This window comes from Plasmodium inui, assembly GCF_000524495.1.
Source record: "Plasmodium inui San Antonio 1 unplaced genomic scaffold supercont1.9, whole genome shotgun sequence".
In the NCBI taxonomy this organism is placed as follows: domain Eukaryota; phylum Apicomplexa; class Aconoidasida; order Haemosporida; family Plasmodiidae; genus Plasmodium; species Plasmodium inui.
In genome coordinates, this window is record NW_008481843.1 from 47670 (window position 1) to 69215 (window position 21546).

General features: G+C 44.3%; 6 protein-coding genes across 6 annotated transcripts; 2 read left to right on the forward strand and 4 right to left on the reverse strand.

Moving 5' to 3' along the window:
* Positions 1–630: 630 nt before the first annotated feature.
* C922_02486 (hypothetical protein) lies at positions 631–2364 on the forward strand (the record flags this gene model as incomplete). Its single annotated transcript, XM_008818085.1, has 1 exon — positions 631–2364. One exon carries the CDS (start codon positions 631–633, stop codon positions 2362–2364), a length of 1734 nt encoding a protein of 577 aa, XP_008816307.1.
* Positions 2365–3144: 780 nt separating this feature from the next.
* On the reverse strand, positions 3145–10550 carry C922_02487 (hypothetical protein; the record flags this gene model as incomplete). Its single annotated transcript, XM_008818086.1, has 4 exons — positions 3145–3466; positions 3671–4116; positions 4297–4653; positions 4815–10550. The coding sequence occupies 4 exons, from the start codon at positions 10548–10550 to the stop codon at positions 3145–3147; spliced, it is 6861 nt and encodes a 2286-aa protein (XP_008816308.1).
* Positions 10551–11912: 1362 nt separating this feature from the next.
* C922_02488 (hypothetical protein) lies at positions 11913–13227 on the forward strand (the record flags this gene model as incomplete). Its single annotated transcript, XM_008818087.1, has 2 exons — positions 11913–11992; positions 12264–13227. 2 exons carry the CDS (start codon positions 11913–11915, stop codon positions 13225–13227), a joined length of 1044 nt encoding a protein of 347 aa, XP_008816309.1.
* Positions 13228–13641: 414 nt separating this feature from the next.
* C922_02489 (hypothetical protein) lies at positions 13642–14052 on the reverse strand (the record flags this gene model as incomplete). The annotated part of the gene is made up of 1 exon (XM_008818088.1): positions 13642–14052. The coding sequence occupies one exon, from the start codon at positions 14050–14052 to the stop codon at positions 13642–13644; it is 411 nt and encodes a 136-aa protein (XP_008816310.1).
* A 1796-nt stretch (positions 14053–15848) lies between these two features.
* Positions 15849–17007, reverse strand: C922_02490 (hypothetical protein; the record flags this gene model as incomplete). The annotated part of the gene is made up of 2 exons (XM_008818089.1): positions 15849–16342; positions 16794–17007. 2 exons carry the CDS (start codon positions 17005–17007, stop codon positions 15849–15851), a joined length of 708 nt encoding a protein of 235 aa, XP_008816311.1.
* Positions 17008–17536: 529 nt separating this feature from the next.
* Positions 17537–20345, reverse strand: C922_02491 (hypothetical protein; the record flags this gene model as incomplete). The annotated part of the gene is made up of 10 exons (XM_008818090.1): positions 17537–17681; positions 17831–17913; positions 18078–18177; positions 18312–18428; positions 18621–18712; positions 18842–18901; positions 19171–19431; positions 19573–19881; positions 20061–20138; positions 20259–20345. The coding sequence occupies 10 exons, from the start codon at positions 20343–20345 to the stop codon at positions 17537–17539; spliced, it is 1332 nt and encodes a 443-aa protein (XP_008816312.1).
* Between the last annotated feature and the right edge of the window lie 1201 nt (positions 20346–21546).

Genomic DNA, 21546 nt, shown 5'->3' on the forward strand with positions numbered 1-21546 from the left:
CGCAGCAAAGGCGCCGTTTGAAAGTCATTGTTTTCCAAATAGAACAGAGCTCATTTTGAATCGCTCAGTCTGGTGAGAGAATTGTTCCAATGTTTGTCACCACACTGTATCAACAGTCACGAATGTTTATGCGAAAAGTGGAAGTATTTATATATGCACATTTGAACGGGTTGGCGATGCGAATGACGCGGAATAAGACATGTTTAAATAATCTCGTAGTGGAGGCACATTTTTACCTCCATGACGTAGGGGCGAAAAAAAAGAGGCATGTCACGCCTGTATTATGATCTGATAACATGTTCGGCCACACTTTATTGGCAGTTTTCAATCTTGCTCATTAGATTTTGGCGGGAATATTATCAACCATGGGTTCACTCCCTCATTTTGTTTTATCATTACGTACATTTATTTGCCTCCTCTTTTGTGTCCTTCCATTTTACATATTCCACTTTGCAATCCCTTTATGCTTCATGAAAGTGGATTGCTAGGAAAAATTTTTTTTTTCTCTTAAATTTACCTGACTGGTCAGCTGCTAACATGTTTTTCTAGCTAACCAATTTGTAACTTCTTTTTTTTTTTTTTTTTTCTTTTCACGCATTTTGCCATTTTACCTAAAGGAACAAGGAAAAAATGAACACAACAAATAGGGATTTGAAACAGAAAAATTTATGGGAAGGTGACGATGTGAACTTACACAAAGGCGATACGAGCCGCAATACGTATAGCAGCAATAGTGGCAGTAATGGGAAGAGGACGAAGAATAATGAAAGGTCGAATTCCATGGCCAATGAATGCAAGAACTCCTTCCACGTGGAGGATTTTCCTAGGAGTAACAATAACATGAATATATATTATGGCAATGAGGAAGTCGTCACTGACAACGCCATCAACAACGACGATGACATTTTTGGGAGTGGAGGAAACAATTTCCTCAATAAGAATTTAACAACGGTTAATTTGAGTGACATGAAAAGGGGAGGAGGCCCCCCCCAAGGTATAAGCAATTCAAATGGAATCGCCAATTTTGATGACAATTTCAGCGTAGCGGGATATAACGCATATAGCCAAAACAACCACACGGCTAGTCCCCTTAATTTTTTGACTGTCCAGGGTGTAGCTAATGAAATGATAATCGGCTCGAACGAGAGCGGAGATCGAGGATACCCCAACAACAACAACGACATGTACCATCAGAGACACCTCCTCGAGGAAAAATTCACCGGCGCACAAGTGCACCAAATAAACTTTACCAAAGTCCCGAGCGGAAAAATGAACATAATTAATCTAAGCGACAAAGAAAATGACGACGATTGGGGGCTTGAAACCTCCTCGAGAAGCAGCCTTGAGGGCGGAGGAGACAACTCGTTCCACATGTTCCCGTTTTCTAAAAGTATTAACCGAATCAGAACAAAGCTTTTGTGCTACTACGACGTGGACAGCGACGTGATCATATACAGGTGCATGTGCGCGATGCTGCCTTACCTGAACGTGGACAAGGCGTACGATTCTGTGGACTACTTGGACGACATCGAGAGGAACGCGAGAGAGGGCAGCGCGGGGCGCAGCCACGAGGACAATCACAATGGAAAAAGTAGCGATAAAAATTACGGCATCAATAACGGCAGCAATGATAGCGGCAATAACGGTACCAATAACCGTCTTGCCGGCGCCGACGAAAACGAAGTCGACGACGAGAACGCGAATATAAGAAGAATCAGCAACGTGAATGACGCCTTCGACTACTATGATAACAAGCTGAGCCTAGAAAGGAACCCAGACGTGTATGGATTTGTTTGGGTGAACATGTTCATTTCCTTCATAATTTTTTTTCTTTTTAATTGGAAAAATATCTTTTCCGGTGACTCCTTGGATGTCGATTTCACCTCCCCAGATGGCACCACCTTGAGTAGCGAAGAAATAAACAACCAAGCATACATCACGCAGAACAAATTAAACATTCTCTACACCACGTTAATTTTTTTATATCTTTTCAATACGCTCACTCCTTTATCAATATACATCGCAAATATCATTGTCACGAAAAGGGTGTTTCCCATCAGGTTGTCCTTTCTCATTTCATTAATGAGTTATAACAATATAATCTTATTGCCCCTCATCTTCTTTTACAAATTTACCTTGATAAAGTCGAGTCTTTCATTTATTCTCTTCATTTGCAGTGCCCTTCGCTTTTTTATTTTCGCCTACTATATGATGTCCTCCTTATTTTATATACACAAATACACCATCCGCACTTTTCGCAATAATTTTTCTGATAACGTCATTTATGTGTACTATGGAATTTTTTCCTTTTCCTACCTTTTGTTATACCTTCAGTTGAGGAATCACATATTCAATTATTTGTGACAGGTGTCTTCGACTGGTACACGCTGCACACACGGGAGGCGCATAAGTCTGTGCTTCCGCATACTTGTGATTTTTTGGGGCCTAAATTGCTTGGCGTGTTATTTCGCTTTTTTTTTTCTTTTTTTTTGTCCGATCGTAACAACATAACGTTTCGTGTTTACGTAACATTTTGACAAAATTGTAAATTTCTTTATTTTAAAATATCGAAATTTAATAAAGCGCATTCTTTCCCACACAAATGGGTCATTTTGGAAAAATGGGAAAGGACAAATATGGGGTGTATGACAAACAGGCGGAGCGGCAACGTCGCCACAACCTCGCGCCTACTACACGTGACAGAAAAAATAAGAAAAGAAATAAAAAGAAACAAAAGTAAAAAGGAACAGACATAAAAATAAACAAACATAAAAAGGAACAAGACATAAAAATAAACAAACGTAAAAACGAACAGACATAAAAATAAATAAACATAAAAATAAATAAATGAGGAGCTCCAATCGAGTTAGAACTCAAATTGGGGTGAACTCGCGGCAATGACGAACCGTCCAACAAAGCGGACACGGTCGCGAGTGTGATTCACGCTTGGTGAATTTACAAATGTGTATTCACATGGAGATTAAAAAGGGGAGTGCAACGGAATAAGCCACACTCATGCACGGAGAAAGATGTAGGAAAAGTCAAAGGCGTGGGGATGCCACACTGGTGAGCGGGAAAATGCGTGTTGTTTCTGTTCGTTATGCGCTTCGCTTCTCTATTCTGCTCTGCGACGACCCCGACTTTCTATATGTGATCGTCGTGGAACAGGTTGACCACCTCCTCACTCTCCGTAATGACGTCGTAATTCCTGTAGTACTTCCAGTTCTTGTACAATTTTAAAAGCAGAAATAGGAACGCGAACAGCATAAACCAAACGTACAAAAAAAAAATAAAAATGAGAAAGTAACTTTTCTCGAAGCAGTAAATTTCGATTGTCAGTATGGTCAGCGGAATACACGCACTTGTTTCTCCCTTTGGGGGATAGTTCACAAGGGAGTCCTCTTCGTCTGTTCTTTTCTTTTCATTCAGTCGGAAGTTCTGGATAACACGGTCGATGTCGTACACGCTGCGAGGGGAGGGGTAGCCAAAAATAGGGAAGAAGCACAATGGGTGATGATGCTCTATTAAAAATTGGGGTGCACGGAAGGGGGGGCCTTACTCTTTCATACTTGAAAAAAGCATGGGAACATAGGTCACCACGAAAAAGTACGTCATCCGACGCTTTGACCAAATGGAGTGCACTCCCTCTCGCACTATGCGGTTCAGTTACCTTTCTTTCGGGGAACTTCCTTGCAGATAGCTTGTTCTTTCAGTGTCGTGCGGGACTTCCTTCTGCGCATACTCCAAGAGGAAGGAATTATTTACACTCTCTGGGCGCACCTGGCCATTTCGCTCATTCGGTTCGCTCGTTGTGATTGCTGCACCCTTCCCCCCATAGGGGCCTTCCTCGATGGAAGCACCCTTATCATCAGTCGAGAGGGTAAATCGTAACATTTCTTCCTTTTCCCGATTAACATAGATATTACAATGTGGGGCAAATTTAAAAATAAAATTTTTCTCCACTTTGTTCATTACTTCTGGGGATAAAACAAATTTTTGAACCTCGATGTTCGCGTACTTGATTGATGCTATGCTGGTGGGCTTTATTTGTGTCTTCTGGTCATCCTCCAGGTGTATGTCTTTCGTGTGTACTCTTCCCCAGAAAATGATATCAACCTGAATACGAAAAAAGAAAAGGGGTTGAGGTGTGCACAGGTTAACGTATGTGCACCTGTGGGGGGATGAAGACGGAGTAGTCTTCTGCCTACGAAAAAAGTGCTACCACAAGGGGAGAAAAGAGGATCAATCATATTGGCACGATTCCCCCTCTGCCACGATCATCTCCTCGCGCCTTACGCCAAAAGGGTAGCTCCTGTCGACGGGCACTGAATTGTGCGGAAAAACATCGAGCAGAATTGCGTCCCTGTTCTTGTCGTCGGAAAACTCGAAAATCTCGAGCTCGAAATAGAAGGAGAAGCTGAAGTCCTTATTTATGTTGCTCACATCTGCAGTGATGTCATAGGAACGAATCTCCAGTGTGTAGATTCCCTCTTCCAAGTATAGGCTAATATTTTCAAATGTGTTCAGGGTGTTTTCCTTCAGCCTGACTTCCATCATGCTGCTGCTTGAAATGTTCGCACTGTTTTTCGAGAGCTTCATTTGGAAGTTGACTAGCGAGAAATCGTAGCCCATGTTGGCTTTGAAGTAACTCCCCTGAAAAGAAGAAAAAAAAAAATAAAGGACCACATTGAGAAGATGGACCTAATCGTCATGTCAGTATGACGAACTCAAGTGAGGCGATGCTGTGCTCCAAAACACGTAGTACCCTTCCTCCACAGCATGTTCTACCTCACCCTCAGCAGCGCACAACATACCTTATGCACAACCACGGGAAAGGAAAAGGACTCCTCCTTGTGAGCACTCCTCAAATTGACAATATCCGTTTCGATCTTCATGTACTGATGGGACGGAATTTTCTTCTGCTCAAATTTTATGTCCTCATACAATTTTGCCTTAGCAGATAGGGTGTCAAAAATATTCTTCATAAATTTCTCCATGGATTCTGCCTCGTCATACGCATAGCTGTGGACAGGCTTGTAAAAGTCAACGGGGTAAAGACTTAGCACTAGCTGGAAATAATTACAAAAATAGCTATTCGTTTTGATTACCAGTTTGAAACTTTTCTCAACTCTGTACAAATTCAACAAGAACTGCTCATCTTCGTTGGAAAACATTGGTGACACAGAAAGGGAGCTATCCTGTGGAGGATCTTTCTTGCCATCTCTACCATGAGTGGCTTCCCCCGAATGGTCCAGAACAACCCTAATATTAAACACATTTCTAACGTTCAAAAAGGAGTTTACAAAGTTCATTTGGGGGTCTGAGAAATTCCCAAGGGGGATGCTCTTCATGTCTACAATTTGATTTTTTTTCCCCTCCTCCGCTGTCACCCCTTCGTCCGTTGACTCATCAATAGAGAAACAAAAAATCTTCAAAACGTAGCAACCATCTGGAATGGTAAAAAAAACTTCTTCCTTGTAGCTTTTGAGGAAGAATTTTCCGAAAAGGTGAAAATATTTATTTTTATATTTTGGGGATATTATATTTCTCCTCACTGATGCGTCATTTTCCGGGATGTTCACGAGATTCACTTTGTTGAGAAGGGGTTTATATGGATACATTCTGCAGACGTCATTTTGGGGGGTTCTTCCAGGAGAGTTACTTACATAGGTTACTTCGTTCCCCTTCTCGATTGTGCTTTCCCCACTTCGAGACGAAACAATAAGTATCACCAAGTCGAATATGATGTCTTTTACTTGTTCCCTCGCCAGGTCGGGAAACGCCAAATGTATTTCGTACTCTCCTTTGTATAGGTCAATCGTAATGAAGGTTTTATGCCCACTTGAAATGTCAAAAAAGGATCGTTTCGAAACGATGTTCAGGTTAAATGGGTAAGCAAAGAAGTGATAGTGGGGTTTTATCTCAACATACACTTGGACACTCTCTTCTATGCTTAGATTAAAAAGTGTGTAATTTTTGTCAATCGTTTCTCTACTCTTCTGCGTATCATTCGAGTTTCTCCCCTCTTGTGGAGGGACTTTTCCCACTTCCTCGGATAAGCATATGTAAAAACGCTTGTAAATGAGGAAATTCCTATGTTCGCCTTTTTTTACTTCCACGCTGGTGGCAGTATCGTAGATAATTTGAAAATTTTCATTTTTTACAATTTCTCGCCAGAAGTAGGTCAAATTGTGGAGCCTGTTACCTGCATGGTAGACTTTTGTTTCCTCGTTACACTTGAGCTCCTTCCCAAAGAGGAAACTTATTTCGTCCCTCAACAGGGAATCGTCCCTGCCGATTGGTGTTATGCCCGTGGGAAGGATCAGTCCAACTTCTTGCTTCGCTACTCCAACCTCCTTCTTCGGCACTCTAACTTCTTGCTTCGGCACACTGACTCCTTCCCCGGGAAGGGAACTCCCACTTGGCATGTGTTCCCTGTATTGCCACACCACAGACAGATTGGCGAAAAAGGGGCCTGACCCATGTTCATACTCAAAAATGTACAGCCCCCTCGTCAGATACATCGATAGGTATATCTGCCTCTTCTTGAAGGAAAAAATTTCTTCTCCTAGGGGGGACCCTTTCTTCATGACCTCATCGTATGTGATTCCTTCCCCAGAGAGTAACTTCTCCGTGTTGGAAAATTTGTACACATTAAGCTTTATGTCTCTGTTTTCCCTGTACATGTACATATCAAAAAAGACGTTATCCCTTGCTAAGAACAGCAGCACATTGTTGTTCAGCAGTTCGAAAGTGTATTGCACGCTCTGGTTCGCGATGGGAAGGTCCGAGTTGCGAAGCGAGATCACCGCGGAGCGATGCCTGGTATGGCTAGTCGCTTCATCAGCTTCGCTGACAGCAACTGCTCCCCGTGCTGCACCGGGAGAACCCTTGAAGAGTAGATTATTCAGTAACAGCGGCAGGTTCACCGTGGCGTAGGAAAGGCCCTGCTCGCCCGATTGCCGAAAAGCCTCCATCTCGCTGGTGTAAATAATGTGTAGATAGGCGTAGGTGCAAAAGTTGTCCCTTAAATTTTCGTTCACTTCTTCGTACAGGTCCACGTACAGCTTGAAGAGCTTCCCCCGCTGTGGGGTGTCACTCGCGGGGTTGTTCCCCACTGGGGGCGGAGTATTCACCACGGGAAGAGTCATCAGGATTTTATTCTTGTATGTGTAACTATCATGGTACTGTTGTTTGCTGCTTGAAGTATCCTGGATGGACAGCTTATAGGGCAAATAATTCTTTGCAAAAATGAGTTCTACCTTCAGGAGGAACGTAACTGAGGGGTCCATGCTCGCCACGTGGGGGAGGCTTAGCTCTTTTACAATCCTTTTGTTCGGATGAAGAAGCAGGAAGTCACTCCTGAATAAGTAATACGCGTTTGGGGCCTGAAACCAGAAAGTGTTCTTTTCCTTCACTTGAGTTTGATTAGCATCCGTGGTGAGATCGGGACGGCTGGCATCCACATAGGCGCTCAGATCGTACACGCCTTGTACATTCTGTGTGCCCTTTACGGGGGATGCTTCTGTACTTTGCGATACACTGGGAGTGGCTGCTCCTTCCATTTCTGTGGCTATCGCTGTGCCAGTGCGGATGGATGCACTTGTACCTGTGTCTATGCCGGTACTCGTACCTTTGAGGGAGCCTACCCTTAAGGCTCCTCCCGCCGCTCCCCCCCCAGCGCACCTCTCCAGCAAACTCAAGTGGAACACATAAATCTGGAGGTAGAAAAATGCGTTCTCCTTCTGATCGTTCCGCGCGTTAAACTGCAGCACTATTTCGTACTCCCCCTTTGTGAAGGACTCGATGTAGAGCTGGTTGTACCCATCGTAAAGTTTCTCCCTATTCTGATTGTACAGGTAAATATAGACATAATTAGCGCTAAAGCAATTTATTTTGATAATAGAATCTTCCTTTACGTAGATGATGAGGCTATGTTTTTTATACTTTGGGATGAAGCAGAAGTTGCTAAAGGAGTAGGAATCGTAACCGATGATCAACTCAGGGATATAGTTAATCCTGCTGATCATGTTGTGTGCACTGCTTGTCGGTTCTACATGATCTGATTCTTTCCGTTCGATGGTTAACTTCGCCTTGGTCACCAAGTCAATGTCGACGAAAAAAAAACCGCACAGCTGCTTTCCTGGGTAGTGCATGGTGGAGGCAATTAGATAAATAGTAAAGGGGCGATCCCCATGTTTTATCTTATACTTGGAAACGTTCCTCGAATTTCTATAGAGGTAATAATAAGAGTTCTGCTCCTTCGCTAGCTCTACAATTACAAAGAACAGGTCAACAAATACGGAGTTATTTATCGTCACGAGGAATTCGTCCACCCTCTCTGTGATATGCTTCTCGTACAGAATTACAAAGTCGAAGTCTTGAAATATGGGGTTGTTTAAAATCCACCTGTTTTCGTAAATGTTCTGGTATGTTTTCGCGTCTCCTTCGATGCTGTTTGGCCATTTTACCTGACCTGCTGCCGAGTTAGGCCTCTCCGCAGGGGTGAGACTCTCCCCCTGAGGTGCGCTAATCAGGTTGGAAAACTCCTCCTGGTGCTTCTTACTCCCGGACCTCAAATGGTAGTAAAACAGATCCGTCACAGCATTCATGCTGCTATCACATTTGTGTCTTTCCTCGTACATGCTCAATGGGTGAACAATCAGATTTACTTCATTCGAATCGCAGATCATATTGTACCCATCGACGCTTATCCGTAAGTAATATTCCCCCTTGGGTAGGGTGCAGTTTATGTAGGTCACATTGTGCAGGGAGAACTTCTTCCTCCTCACCTCTTCATCATCCTTATACTCCCCATCAAACGCTCTATTGACATGCGCATGCGGAAAATGATCCATCTGTTTCGACATGTAGTTAAAAATCGTGTAGTGGTTTAGATTATCCAAATAGTACGTATTGCATATCTTCTCCGCATGAGAGGAGTCATTTCTGACCAAACTAATGTTTATGTTGTCTGCCTTTGACGTAACAATCAAATTGAAGAGACTCTCCTCACTAATGGTGAGGCTTACTTTTTTATGTTTCTGAAACAGTTTCATTGGGTCAAAATTGAAAATGAAATTATCATTCAGTTCGATCATCCTTCCGTATATGATGAACTCATCACTTGGGTCGACAGAAGTACAATCCTGCTCGGTATGCTCCGTATCCTTTTTCTGCTCCTGCTGCTGCTCCCTTTTGCACCGTTTAAGGGAATATTCCTGGAAAGGAGTTTCCTCCCCGTGTGTTTTCCCCGTCTGGATGATTGCGCTCGGGAAGAAGGTGTTGTGCATGCACTCCCTGGTGAAATGTTCGCGGATGAAGTCCACCATGGTATACTCCGCTGCATTCCTCACGATGGAAAATTCTAAGCTGAAATGGGCACCGTGAGGGTTCATGCCTAGCCCACTTGCGGAATCCGTTCCCCAAATGTACTTAACCTCAAATTTGTAGACAGAGTTATTCTCCAGCAGGGCGTGCAGTAACAATCCGTTTTTTGTCCGCACACTTTTGACACACCCCTTGGTGAATTCCTTGTCCAGGTGAGCCAACCTCAAAATGTTATCGACTGTCATGTTGTAAAGGTAGCTTTTACCGAAAGGTAACTTCTTCACATTCATGTGGAAATTTTTCTCTTTCGTTATATCTTCCGTTAACTGGGAGTAGAAGCTTATACTGCCGTGTTCGCTGAATTGAGTAAATAAAAGGACCGTGTAAACGATCATTTGTCGCTTCGACAGCAGATCGGCAAAGGGCTCCTCCTGCCGCTCCCCCTCCTTATCTCGTTTGAATCGAACGTAGTAGTCTTCACTCGAAGCGTAGTAGTAGTTGTCCTTCACGATTATGTAATTTTTGTGATGTGCCGGGAGTTTGCTCTTTTTCTCTTCCACCATGGTTCTATCAGCGTGGAGGCTTCCCACCTCATCAGTCCGTCTCATCTCACTCCTGCTTCCACCACCATTCAGATGATTAACCGCAGCTCCATAACTCGGCAGACCCCCTTCGTACTTCCTCACCAGGCCGATATTCAATTCCAGCATTACATTAATACACCCGCTAAAATTGGGGGCAGTCCCCGGGTGAATGACAAAATAAAAGGTTCTCATTTCCCCCGGATGTATACTCCTGTCCTGTTCAACACGAATAAGAAACTTCACTTCATTGTGGGAAGCATCCTTCGCCAGAAGCAAAACGCTCCTGTCTCTGTATTCGTAGAATCGCACATTTTTTACCAACAAACTGTGTAGGTTAAAATTTACAAAAAAGTCCTCGTTGAAGTATTCGAAATAGACGTAGTTGATGTTCCACCTTAGGGAGAAATTATTTGACACGTTGATTTCCCGCAGGGGGTTAAAAAAATTATGGCTATTGAGGTAAAACGGGATGATGTTGCTACATACGTTTGTCCCAATGCCGCTTTGCTCTTCGAGACCCCTTCCTCGGACGCGTCCCTCCTCACAGGGGAACAGGATGTTAAACAGGAGGAACAGCAGGCAGCTGATACGTAACCCCGCCCAGCGGGCAAGGATCCCATTTTTCCTCCGATCCATTTGGGGTAATTCCCCCATAGCTGGGCCAGCTCGATTAGCCACCTGACAAACTATGTCAGCCTCGGCAACTTTGGTACAGCTTCCTAACTGCTCACTTTGGCCTCAGCAGGCCCTTGCGCCATGAGGAAGCCTGGCAGAGAAGCTCTCCTCTTACCCAAACGTGTGCCTCCCCGCGCATGGTTAGCCTCATTATTGTTGATCGTTCTCCGAGGGAGACCTGCTCCCGGGCATTCATTCCTTCGTATCCTCTACAGCCGTGCGGCTTGGGTATAAGCCACTACTGGAAATGGCCCAACTGGAAAATTCGCTACTGGAAAAGCTAGAATTAGCATAGCCACAACTTGGCAAAGTAACAACTTCGCCTGATGGGCTACTCTCAGATTGACCTCCCCCCCCACAAGATAGCGAATTATATTTTTTCCCTTATCGAAGCCGTTCGCCACTAGTGCTCCGGCCCGAGCAATACCAATTTTTACGCGTGCGGTAAGCGGCGCCAAAAGAGATGAGCATTGTGGGAAATAAGGTTTTTTTAGATTCCCCAGGAGACGTCATCTGGAGCGACGAGGGGCTCACACCAGACTGTCCCCAAGTAGGCGAACCCACTCAAGCACTGCCTGCAAATACATACATACTACCTTTCGAAGCGAAACGAAGTGGGTTTTGCGGAATGGCATTCCGCTAAAAAGTTACACACATCCTCTGACCCACCCCACGTAGCATTTTTTTTTTTTTTCCCATCTCGTGCAAACAGTCCAATGTTGCCCCAAGGAAGAAACGAAGCAACGGGTTATTCTTGCTTTCTATAGCACCAACATTTCTTCATCCCACGTGAGAAAAGGAAATGTGGCCGTACGATGTAGGGAAGTATTTCTCTTCCTCGCTTGCACGGAGGTATTCATCGTGGTTCATATAGGGGATGCCATTCCTCACGTGTTTCCCTGCACCTTTTCTTGTGCGCCACAATAATTTTCTGCAAAACGGGGCCATTTGCGTGTGCCTCCACCTGTACGTACGCACGCGCAGCGTGAAGAGACAAACCTTGAGAGTAGCAGCCTTTATGGGATAATTTCTTTTAAAGAAAAAAAGCACAAATATGTATTGCTTCACCGCGCACAAATATCACCCCACCATACATACGGACTACTTCCTCATACGTAAACATCTCACCTCGACATGAACGCCGAACCACGGACCAAACCGAAAGGACTTCCCCTTCCAACAGCACCTTCGCACCTGGCTCAACTTCATATCACCCGCAGGTTAAAATAAGTGTAGGAAAAGTTACTCAAGGGAGCTCCGCTAAGGTGTGCATAGTTGCCTGTGTCAGCCTTTCCCCTGATGGCAGACTCGATGGTACACCCCATGGAAGACCCGATGGGAGAAGCCACCTGCAGATCTGTGGAGCGCATTTTCGACGGTGTCTCGTTTAACGGGAGTGACAGGTAATTCGGAAAGAAAAAGGCGCACACACGAAAGGGGAAGAGAAGTAAAAGGAAAAGAAGTGACATAATTTGAAAGTTCCCCCCTTTGTTGTCGCCGCAAGTCGATCTACAGGTGTCTAGTTACGAGTGCGTAGTTACATCCACCTCGTTTCTTTTGGTGCCACGTTGTGATGATTCCTATTCCGGCACGGCTTAGACGCCTGGATGAGTAGCCGCTTCCCCCCAATAATGTGTAACCGCTTCGCCCCGATTCGTCGCGCACCCCCCGCAGGAAAAAGCTCCAATTCGAGGACAAGAAGCTAAACCGCTTCTTCGAAAATGGGATACTGAATTACAGCCTCGTGGAGGTGGTGGGCGTGTCGGGTAGCGGAAAAACACAGTTCGCCCTAACCCTCTGTGCAGAGCGCCTTTTAAAAATTATTGACGAGAAAAGGCAGACCATAGTTTTTTATGTGTACTTTAATCGAATGTTCCCCATGCGAAGGTTGGAAGAGATAATTAAGAGCAAATTGGATTCGAGGGGGGGACGTGCCCAAGGGGGTGCAGACAATGTTCGTAGTGACAACGGGGCACATGGAAGGGGTGACTCATATGGCTGCTTCCAGAGAGGGAATGAAAAGAGGATGGAGCAGAGGGAGGGATCTGGAGAAGTGGGCAAACATGGCGAGACACATCATGACGAGAGACACCATGGCGATACACATCATGGAGAGGCACCCCATGACGAGGTAGGCCATCCAGACCCGAAGCCCGCGCAAAACTGTCCCGTCCGAAGGGCCCTGCAAAATTTGTACATACAAAAAATAAACGACGAAAAGGACTTCTTCCAGTTAATAAAGAGAGACATACATTACATTTTGAAACATCACCAGATCTCCCTCCTTGTGGTGGATTCACTGAACTCTCTCTTTAATGGAAATGATAACCTAGACTTATACAGGAAGTGCCAGCTTTTTACAGAAGTGTCTCAATCTTTGAAGCAACTGGCATATGAGAATAACTTCTTCTTATTGGTACTTAACAGTTGGCAGCCACGGAGGGACTACATTCATTTTTCCTTCAACATTTTTGATTATGTCATTAACTCTTCCTTTTCCAACACGATTATTATCTTCAAGAAGAGGAAGAGAAAGAATGAAATTGATCGCAGGATGACCATAAAGTGTTCGGAATTTCTGCGCATGTATAAATCGATGCGCTTCGAAATTAACGACTCGGGGTTCAGCGTGTCCTGAACTTCGCCGTGGATGGAAGTGGGGGGAGTATTATGTGTGTGTCATGGGCATCTCCTTCGTCTTGCTCTTTACAGAGTGTGAATTGCATCTTGTAGTGCCCACCTCAGAGAACCGTTTTGTCCAGACACTGCTCATTTTGTCCGTTCACTTCTGGTTCGCTCCTCACCATGTGATTACACATCCATCTTGTTTTTAAAATGGAGGGAAATATTCCTGTGTGTTTTTCAAAGGAGTCGAATGTAGGGGTGTCCAGCTTAAAAAAGGGGCAAAAAAACAACAATGTGAATAGAAACAATGCAGAGCAAAAAGGAAGAAGAGAAAAATGGAGAAAAAAGGAAAACTGCCACAACGGGGAGAGGCAACAACGGAAAGCCTCCACCCTCAATGGACACGCAGATGCATTCGCCGATGCGGTCAAATCGGCAGGCGCTTATTATTCATGATGTAGTCAGCCAGCTGCTTTATTCCCGGAATCTCCAAAAGAAAACTGAGGGGGGAGTATTTCACAAAATTAACAATGTTGGGCAGGAAGGAAAAAAATAACTTGTATATGCCATAGCCTTGAAATAGGAAGCCAATAAATGTCCTACTCAAAATGATAAGGCAGAAGCCAAAGAGGAAGCTTGCAGTTCCTCCAATTTTTTTCCGGTTCATAAAGAAGCGCACGATTTTTGTTGTCCCAACTAGAAAATACAACCCCAGTAAAAAGAAAACATTAGACATACACAAGAAAAATTTATCAAAAAATAAAAACACTCCAATAAACCCTGATGCTATTCCTAAGAAAAAGAGTAGCAATCCTGCCGTTTTGTTTTGATCTAACATCTTTTTTTATATTTATCTGTACATTTGCAGAGCGAAGCGGGGGGGCGGTTGCACTTTTATTTCCTTCCTTGACGTCTGTTTACGGGAAGGCTGGTCTATGGGGAAGTAGCTCCATAGAGAGCCAACCCTATGGTGCGTGTGTCTTCGGTAAAGCTAGCACAAAGTTTCCACACAACCGCTTCTCACCTTCGCTCCAGCTTGATCATGCTCGCGCCGTGCCTGCATTACCGCCCGCGTACAGGGTGTCCCCTCTCCCGTCTGTTATGGCTTCTTCTGCCTTCCTCGTCTTCTTAATTTGGAATCTCCTCTCTCCCTTGCAGTGTGCCCCGGGTCTCCTCGGACGTTTTCCGATTCAAGTGCACCTTTAAAACGAGTTGGCAAATGCTCAAGGGCATTCCCGCGTCAGTCGTTCATCATCGGAACGTACGGAAGGGTCGTAAGCGTCTTCACTCGTTTGATGTTTTTTGACCCGTTTGGCGCGTTTTCACGTGTTGGGTTTTCGGCTGGGAGGATCCTTCCCCTGGGGGGGTATTCTTTTCACGTTTAGTATACAACAGCGCGGTTACCTCGTGGGCGCGGTGCTGGGAAAGTTGTAGAACGGCGGAGTTGTTGCTTGGTAAATGGCGAAGACCCTGGGGCGCCAATTATCGCGCGAATGGAAAAAAATGGTAAATGGAAGTACAAGTACATTTATACATATATGCATATATTTTTTTATTTTAATATTTAGATTTCTTTTCTTTTTAGCGGCGGCACGGACGCTTCAAACGCTCAAATGGGTGTCAACTTCAACTGGCGAATCGCCATGAAGAAATTGATATGCGCCTTTGCGTTCTGTTAGCCTTTTTCCTTCGTTTTTTTTCCTTTTTTTTTCCTTTTTTTTTCCTTTTTTTTTCCTTCTTTTTTGCTTTATTTTTCCTTTTTTTCCCCACCTTTGGGCCAATTCGCGCACTGCGGGTCGGCACCTCCGCGGTGCTGCAAAAGTACGCTTACAAATCGGCAGGCGTACGAATTACATATGCGTTGTAAACACAATTATAAATCTTTGGATGTGAATAAATATGCTTACTAAATGTATGAATGTCATTTGAAAGAAGCGAAACGAAACTTATGTCAAATTTTCATGAGGGCGGGGTGAAGGCGAAAACATCCCCTTGTTTGTAAGTTTAAACCGGCGAAGCGCGACAAAAGCGTCGCCGCTCGCAACACGCGCAAAAAAATGCAGTTGCGTAACGTGCCCCAACGTATGTATATAAAAATGTATACATTCGGTCTATGTTTATGATTTTCATGTACTTTAGCAGCTGCGCACGGCTAATCAATTGTAAGCTACCCCATCCTGCCTCTCCTGAGCGCATGTCAAATTGGAGTTAATCCCCTCCCCCCCGGCGGAGATTTTTTCAGTTCCCAAGGTTCACAGGAAAACTTCCTGTACGTGGTGTGCATCCCTTCTACTTGAGCGATTTTACAATTGGGCCAGAGAAGGCGGCGGAGACAAAAAGGCACAAATGCACGTCGCTCGTTATACGCATGTACAGATTTCCACTTCCACACATTAGGCAATGCAGTGCTCCTCCCCAAACGTCAGAACTGTCTTAACAAAAGGACTTGACCCATTTGTTCGTTCATGTGTGCCTCGGTTTTACATTAGCAAAGGCAAAGCGGCGGTACAACAGGAACACACCTGGGTCAAATTTCCCCACCCCCAGCGTGGCACACAATCAATGCATACTTCCACCATGACAACAGAGTGTCCTCACGTGTTCCCACTCACCTCTCACATATATGATGACCTCTCAGGAGGCACGTCCGAAAAATAACCCTTTAACAACTTCATGGCGCCTCTTCAAAATGTTAAGATGATCAGCATATTCGAAGACGTAAAGGCAAATGTTGTCGACCCCAAACCGTCGGATGTAGCGATATATATCCATCCTGTTACTGACGGTAGAGTTTAAAAAGCAAATCTCGACATGCTTTAAAAACAAATGCTCAGAGAAATTAAACAGAATCCTGTTATGCTGTAGGGTAAATAATGCATACAACACATTTTTGTGGTTGAAAATGTTTTTCACTTTTTGGATCACGTCCTTCTTATCCTTCTCTGATAATTTCTCATTTCGCACTGCTGCTTCATTTAAGCGCACAAGATATTCATTCATATTTTCCAACGGGTTATTTTGCGGCGGTTTATTTTGAGACAGTTTATCTTCCTCATAGTTAAGCAGTTTTTTCTTGTGACTTTTGCTGCTTCGCACATTGAGTACTTTATCCATTAGTAAACTTCTGCCTGCGAAAGGAGGAAGAAGAAGGAGTGTCCAAAAGGAAGTTGCCAATGAGGGACCATTCTAGAGAGATCGATCCACACAAAAGGGGCATATATTATCTGCTAAATCGCATGGGTGGGTGGGGACACAAATGGAATCACTTCTCCCATGTGTGAACAGCATGCTTGTGTGAACTTTAGGAGGGGTCGGTTGAAAAACTCCTGTCTGACTGGCTCAGTAGCAGAGCCAACGTTTATTTGCCCACCACCACAAACGCTTTTAATGGGAGGACAAATTAGGCCATATGAGCCAATTGGGAGGCAGAGTGCCTTTGCAAATGAAGGTTACACCTCCCTTCTGCGAAATCTTTTCTTTAAGTTTGCTACTCTGCGTAGGTTCACTCATATGCTCTTCACGTGGTTTCTTTTCCACGCCTCGCCCATCTTCTGCTCTTTTCCTCCCTATTTTCCCTACCCAAAATGTGCAAATGCTGGACATGCGGAGGATATTTTTCCCAGTTAAAAATGACGTCCACGTAAATCTTGATGAGTCTCTCAAAGAAGTCCGCCTCTTTTCCAGTCTGGATGTTACCCAGTGGTGTGTTTTTACCCCATTGGGGAAGCCTCCTCTGGTCAATTTCATCCCGCGCGTAGCTCATTTGAGTACTCGCTATCTCTGAGCCGCGCATAAAAAACTGGGGCACTTCCCATGTTGACGCATAAAGACGAATACCCTGGGGGGTTCGAAAAATGGCCTGCCTTTTCATTGCGCCGAAGGGAACAAAAAAACTGCTGATAAGAGTAGAGGGCGGGGCCTTCCAGCCGTAACCCCACTTTAAAGCGGCTCATAGATATGGAGATACGTCCACACGAATGGGCACTCCCCACCTCCGGTCTGGTGCAAACTTTCCAATTGGACTTTTTCATTTTAGCCTAATCCATGTTGTTCTCAGTTTATCGTTTTTTTCTTACGTGATGAGAAAAAATGGCATCTACGCTGCAACCACGTGGATGCAACAGAGCCAACACGTTACTACTTCGCGATGCAGAAAACAAAAAAAAGGATCCCACAAAAATGTTAGGAGTCCTCTTGGAATGCCCCCCAAGGCGCAAGAGTATACCCATTCGTACATTTGCAGAACGCACATGGGATTTATTTCACAAGTGGCGTGACATACCCCTCTCACTTTCACAAAAAAAAAAGAAAAGAAAGAAAAACTACAATGCAGACCTTATGAGAAAGTCGCTCTCCTTAAACTTGACCTTCTTGTTTAAGTTTAATTTATTTTCCATATCGTCAATAAGTTTGGTATATTCTTTGTTCTTCTTCCTGAGTGCGTGTAACTCTTTCCTTAAAAGTATTCTGCAGGAGGGAAGTGTTGGGGAGACGTAACCCAAGTCGGTGGTGTGCAGCTGAAGCATTTCGCGTGGAGGAAGCTGAAGGGCAGATTTTGCTTCTCTTATGCTTCATTTTTTCTCTCTCTTTTTTTTTCCCCGTTTTTCATAACGAACATGTCCAAGATGGTTTTATTTTTTCGCCTGAAGAAATTCTCCAGAAGCTTCGCCTGATCTTCGTCTTTCTTTTGTATATCGGTCTGCCCGGGGGTGAAAAAAAAGCAAATGGAGGAAATGAGAGATGGTCGATGGGTGGACCCTTCCCCTAAGGTGTATTCACAGGGATAATTAATATGGTCATCCCATCACAATCGCAAAGGCAATCGCTGACACCAGCGCAACGCCGCGCTGCTGGCGCACTCACTGTTGATTCCTCCCCTCCCGGGTCAACAAGCCTGACTTCTCCTTCCTGACTCGTCACGTCCAAACTGGACGCAATTTTTTCCCGCTCCGTTTCGTATCTCCTTAAGAGGGGGGAAACATTTGAAAAGTGCCTCGCATTAATCTGTGTGTATCATTGAAGGGTGCTTCGCAGAGAAGCCAGCACGTCCAACGTGCCACATATGAGGTTGATCTCCCTTTTGGGAAAAACACTTACCTGCACAAGTTGTTCGTGTTTATCAACTTATTCGCCAGAGAAATGTTTTCTTCCAACACGCTTATGCATTTGCTTGAGCTGACGGTGATGTCGATAAGTCGCTGCTTGTCGTTATGTCTGATTGGTTGTGGGAGAGGGGCAGAGCGGAGTGAAGCAAATTTTTATGTTTAGCTGCGTGGGTGTCCCTACCTATTGACCTCCTCACGTGGGGATCCACTGCTTAATGTTTAAGCAGAAGGAAACAAGACCCCTTTTCATATCATTCCAAGCGTCCTTTTTTTTTTTTTTTTTTTAAACTTCGTGGCTCACTTCAACTTTTGGAGAATCATCTTGATTGCCCTGATGTGGTTGAGCAGTTGGGTCTTCTCATTTCGCAGTCGCTCGATTTGCATTTCGTAAATCTGTGTTGTGGTGGAAGTTTGGACAAATGGGGAAGAGGAAACATTACAGGGGGGGAACATGGCGATGTCTACAATACCCTCGTCGGTTGGAGTTACTGTCACTTGATACTAACATCTCACATTACCCACCTTGATATCATTCTCCAACTTTAATTTCCAGCTATCGATTTTGAGTTCGAGATCGTGCACCTTCGAATAGGGAGGAGGCGGGGGAGAAAAAAAACATAGATGCAGAAACAGACGAAGCACACACTTTGGTGTATGTTCTGACTCTTAAATATGAATGTGCCAATGAGTAATAATGCACCCCCTTCAATTTTTCGCAAGCTGCTCACGGCGTAAACTGCTCATCGGGGAGATTACTCATTTGGAAAACTACTTATCAGGAAGACTGCTTATCGGGAAAACTTCTCATCGAGCGTACTGCTCGGTAGCCCCTCCCGATTCGCTCCCTTTACCTCTCGCTCCTTCGTCGACAGGTTACTCTTGCTCTGCTCATATTTCTCCTTAATAGAGTTGTAACTGATGGTCGCCTCATCCAGCGCCTTCTTATTTTCGCTGATGAGGCTGCTAAACCTGGTTTCATTCTTCTCTTTGAACTTCTCAAATTTGTAGTTGGAGATGTACCTCTCCGCGATGTAATTTTTGTAAATTTCGTCCATCATCTCGAACTCTTCCTTTTGCAGCTCCGTCTTCCTAGTCTTCTGGCTTTGTTCAATCTGCACCAGGGGGGAGAAACCCAGTTATGGGGTCGTTTATCGGAGCGCTTATCTGGTCCTTCATCGGGTTGCTCATCGAGATGACTGCCCAGCTTTCTGACCTGCCACCTGACAAGCCGCTTGAGAAGCTGCGCACCCCACCTGGCTGTAAAACAAATTTATGTTGTGGACGATGCTATTCCGGTTGGCCACCAGAATCTCCCGATCTTCCTCAAAATGGAGAAACAGATTATTTATGTCTTGCTCAAATTGCCTTTGTAAGTTCGTCATGTTTTCTTTGTGAATTTCGACCAGCATGCTGAGGTTTCCATTTTTTAATTCCTCGATTTGGTCGAAAATGGTTTCCTCCTCCAGCTCGTCATTTAGAAAGAGCAGCAACTTGTCATTGATGTTTTTGTTGATCTCGTGGTTGCTAATTTCGTCCTCTATGCTTTTCTTCAGTTGCTTCAGCTGGGGGGGAGGGAAGTGGCGCGCAAAAATTCGTTCGTACTGTGTGGGTTATTGTGGAGTGCCATAACGTATCGTGCGTTAAGGTAGTGTGCATGAGTAGGGCATCGACGAGTATGTCCCCCCCCCTTTTTTTTGAGTCCCCTCGGCCACGCCGCGTCTCCACTTTTTCTCCGACGCACCTTCAAATTTCTCAGCAAATCTATCCACCGCAAGATCGTGGGAGGCTTATCGTTTTTCTTTTCATTTGGCGCGTTTTTCTACCAAAAAAAAAAAAAAATAGGAAAAGGAGGGTAAATACTTATGTGTACACACCGTTTATGTGCCAGGTGCGCACACCACGCATGCTTGTCGCTGTGTTATCCTGTTGTCCGACATACCGAGGGTGGTGTCTTCTTTTTTAGTGGGCCTGGGGGGTTCTTTGACTTGCTCACATCTTTTTTCTTCTTTGCCTTATTTTTTATCATTTTTTATTTTATTTATTTTTTTCTTTTTTGGATTCCTTTTATGAAGCGAAAAACTCGGTAGGAAATTTCCTTTCGTTAGACGGAAAAAGCTTCACTCGAGCTCCGCGTTTGCCGTGCCTAGCGTGGCTACTTCCACCTGGCTGTCCCCATGTGAACGCATAATGTGTAGTCACCCTCACACGACTGTATTTTCACTCACATGCTGGTCTACCCATCTACACATGCGGGACGCTTTGAATTTTCCTTTTTAGCTTCCCTAACAGAAAGTAGTCCACATTTTTGCCTATCGGGGGAGGAACGGCGTAAAAGGGCGAGACCATTTAAAACCTAGGGGAGTGGAAATACTCTCCACATTTTCTCCAAAAAATGCCAAACGATATATGCCGGTCACTCCTTCTGTCTTGTGGATTCCTTCACTGCATGTGCACAAACACTCTGGCGACGACGCAATGCACCTTTTTCTTTATGTCCCGGTGCCTCGCTTTTCAAACGCAGAGAAGCGATCGAGACAGGTTCATCAAAAAAAAATAATTATAAAATCAAGCAAATTTTTTTAAAAGATATAAATTAATGAGCACTTAAGAGCAAATAAACTGAAAGAAAGACATTTAGAGAAAAAAAAAAAAGAAAAAAGTAATCTCACTCAACACTCCCCCCAGGTGCAAAACATGCCCCTGAAGCTTTAAAAGAATTTATCCCTTCGACACGTACATGCGTCTACATATTAAAACAAAAAAAAATTTAAAACATTCACATTTACACGTTCCTGCATTTCTGTGGGAGGGGGGAGTAGCGCCTCTTCGGGCACAGGTATTCCTTCAAAAATGGGTCAGCAACTTTCACCACATGTGCAGGTAGACACATGCGAAAAAATACGCTTATCTTTAAACACATGAACATATGTAGATTTTACCCCTCCCCCTGAGGGGAAGCAATCGAACTGCGCCTGAAGAGATCAGACGGAAAAAAAATACATGTTCAAAAGGTTGAGTCTATGTAAAGTATAATTTTACAAAGAGGCTTTCAGTAGGAACTTAAAAAAAGAAGAAGAAAAAAAGAAAAAAAATGGTGTCCTTCCACATGTGCGTAGGGTACACGCAACGTATGCCACCCCACTGTAACGGCTACTATACTCATGTGGACCCATATACCACAAATAGAAAAATCTGAATTAGAGAAGAATTCAAACACTTCAGTTCGC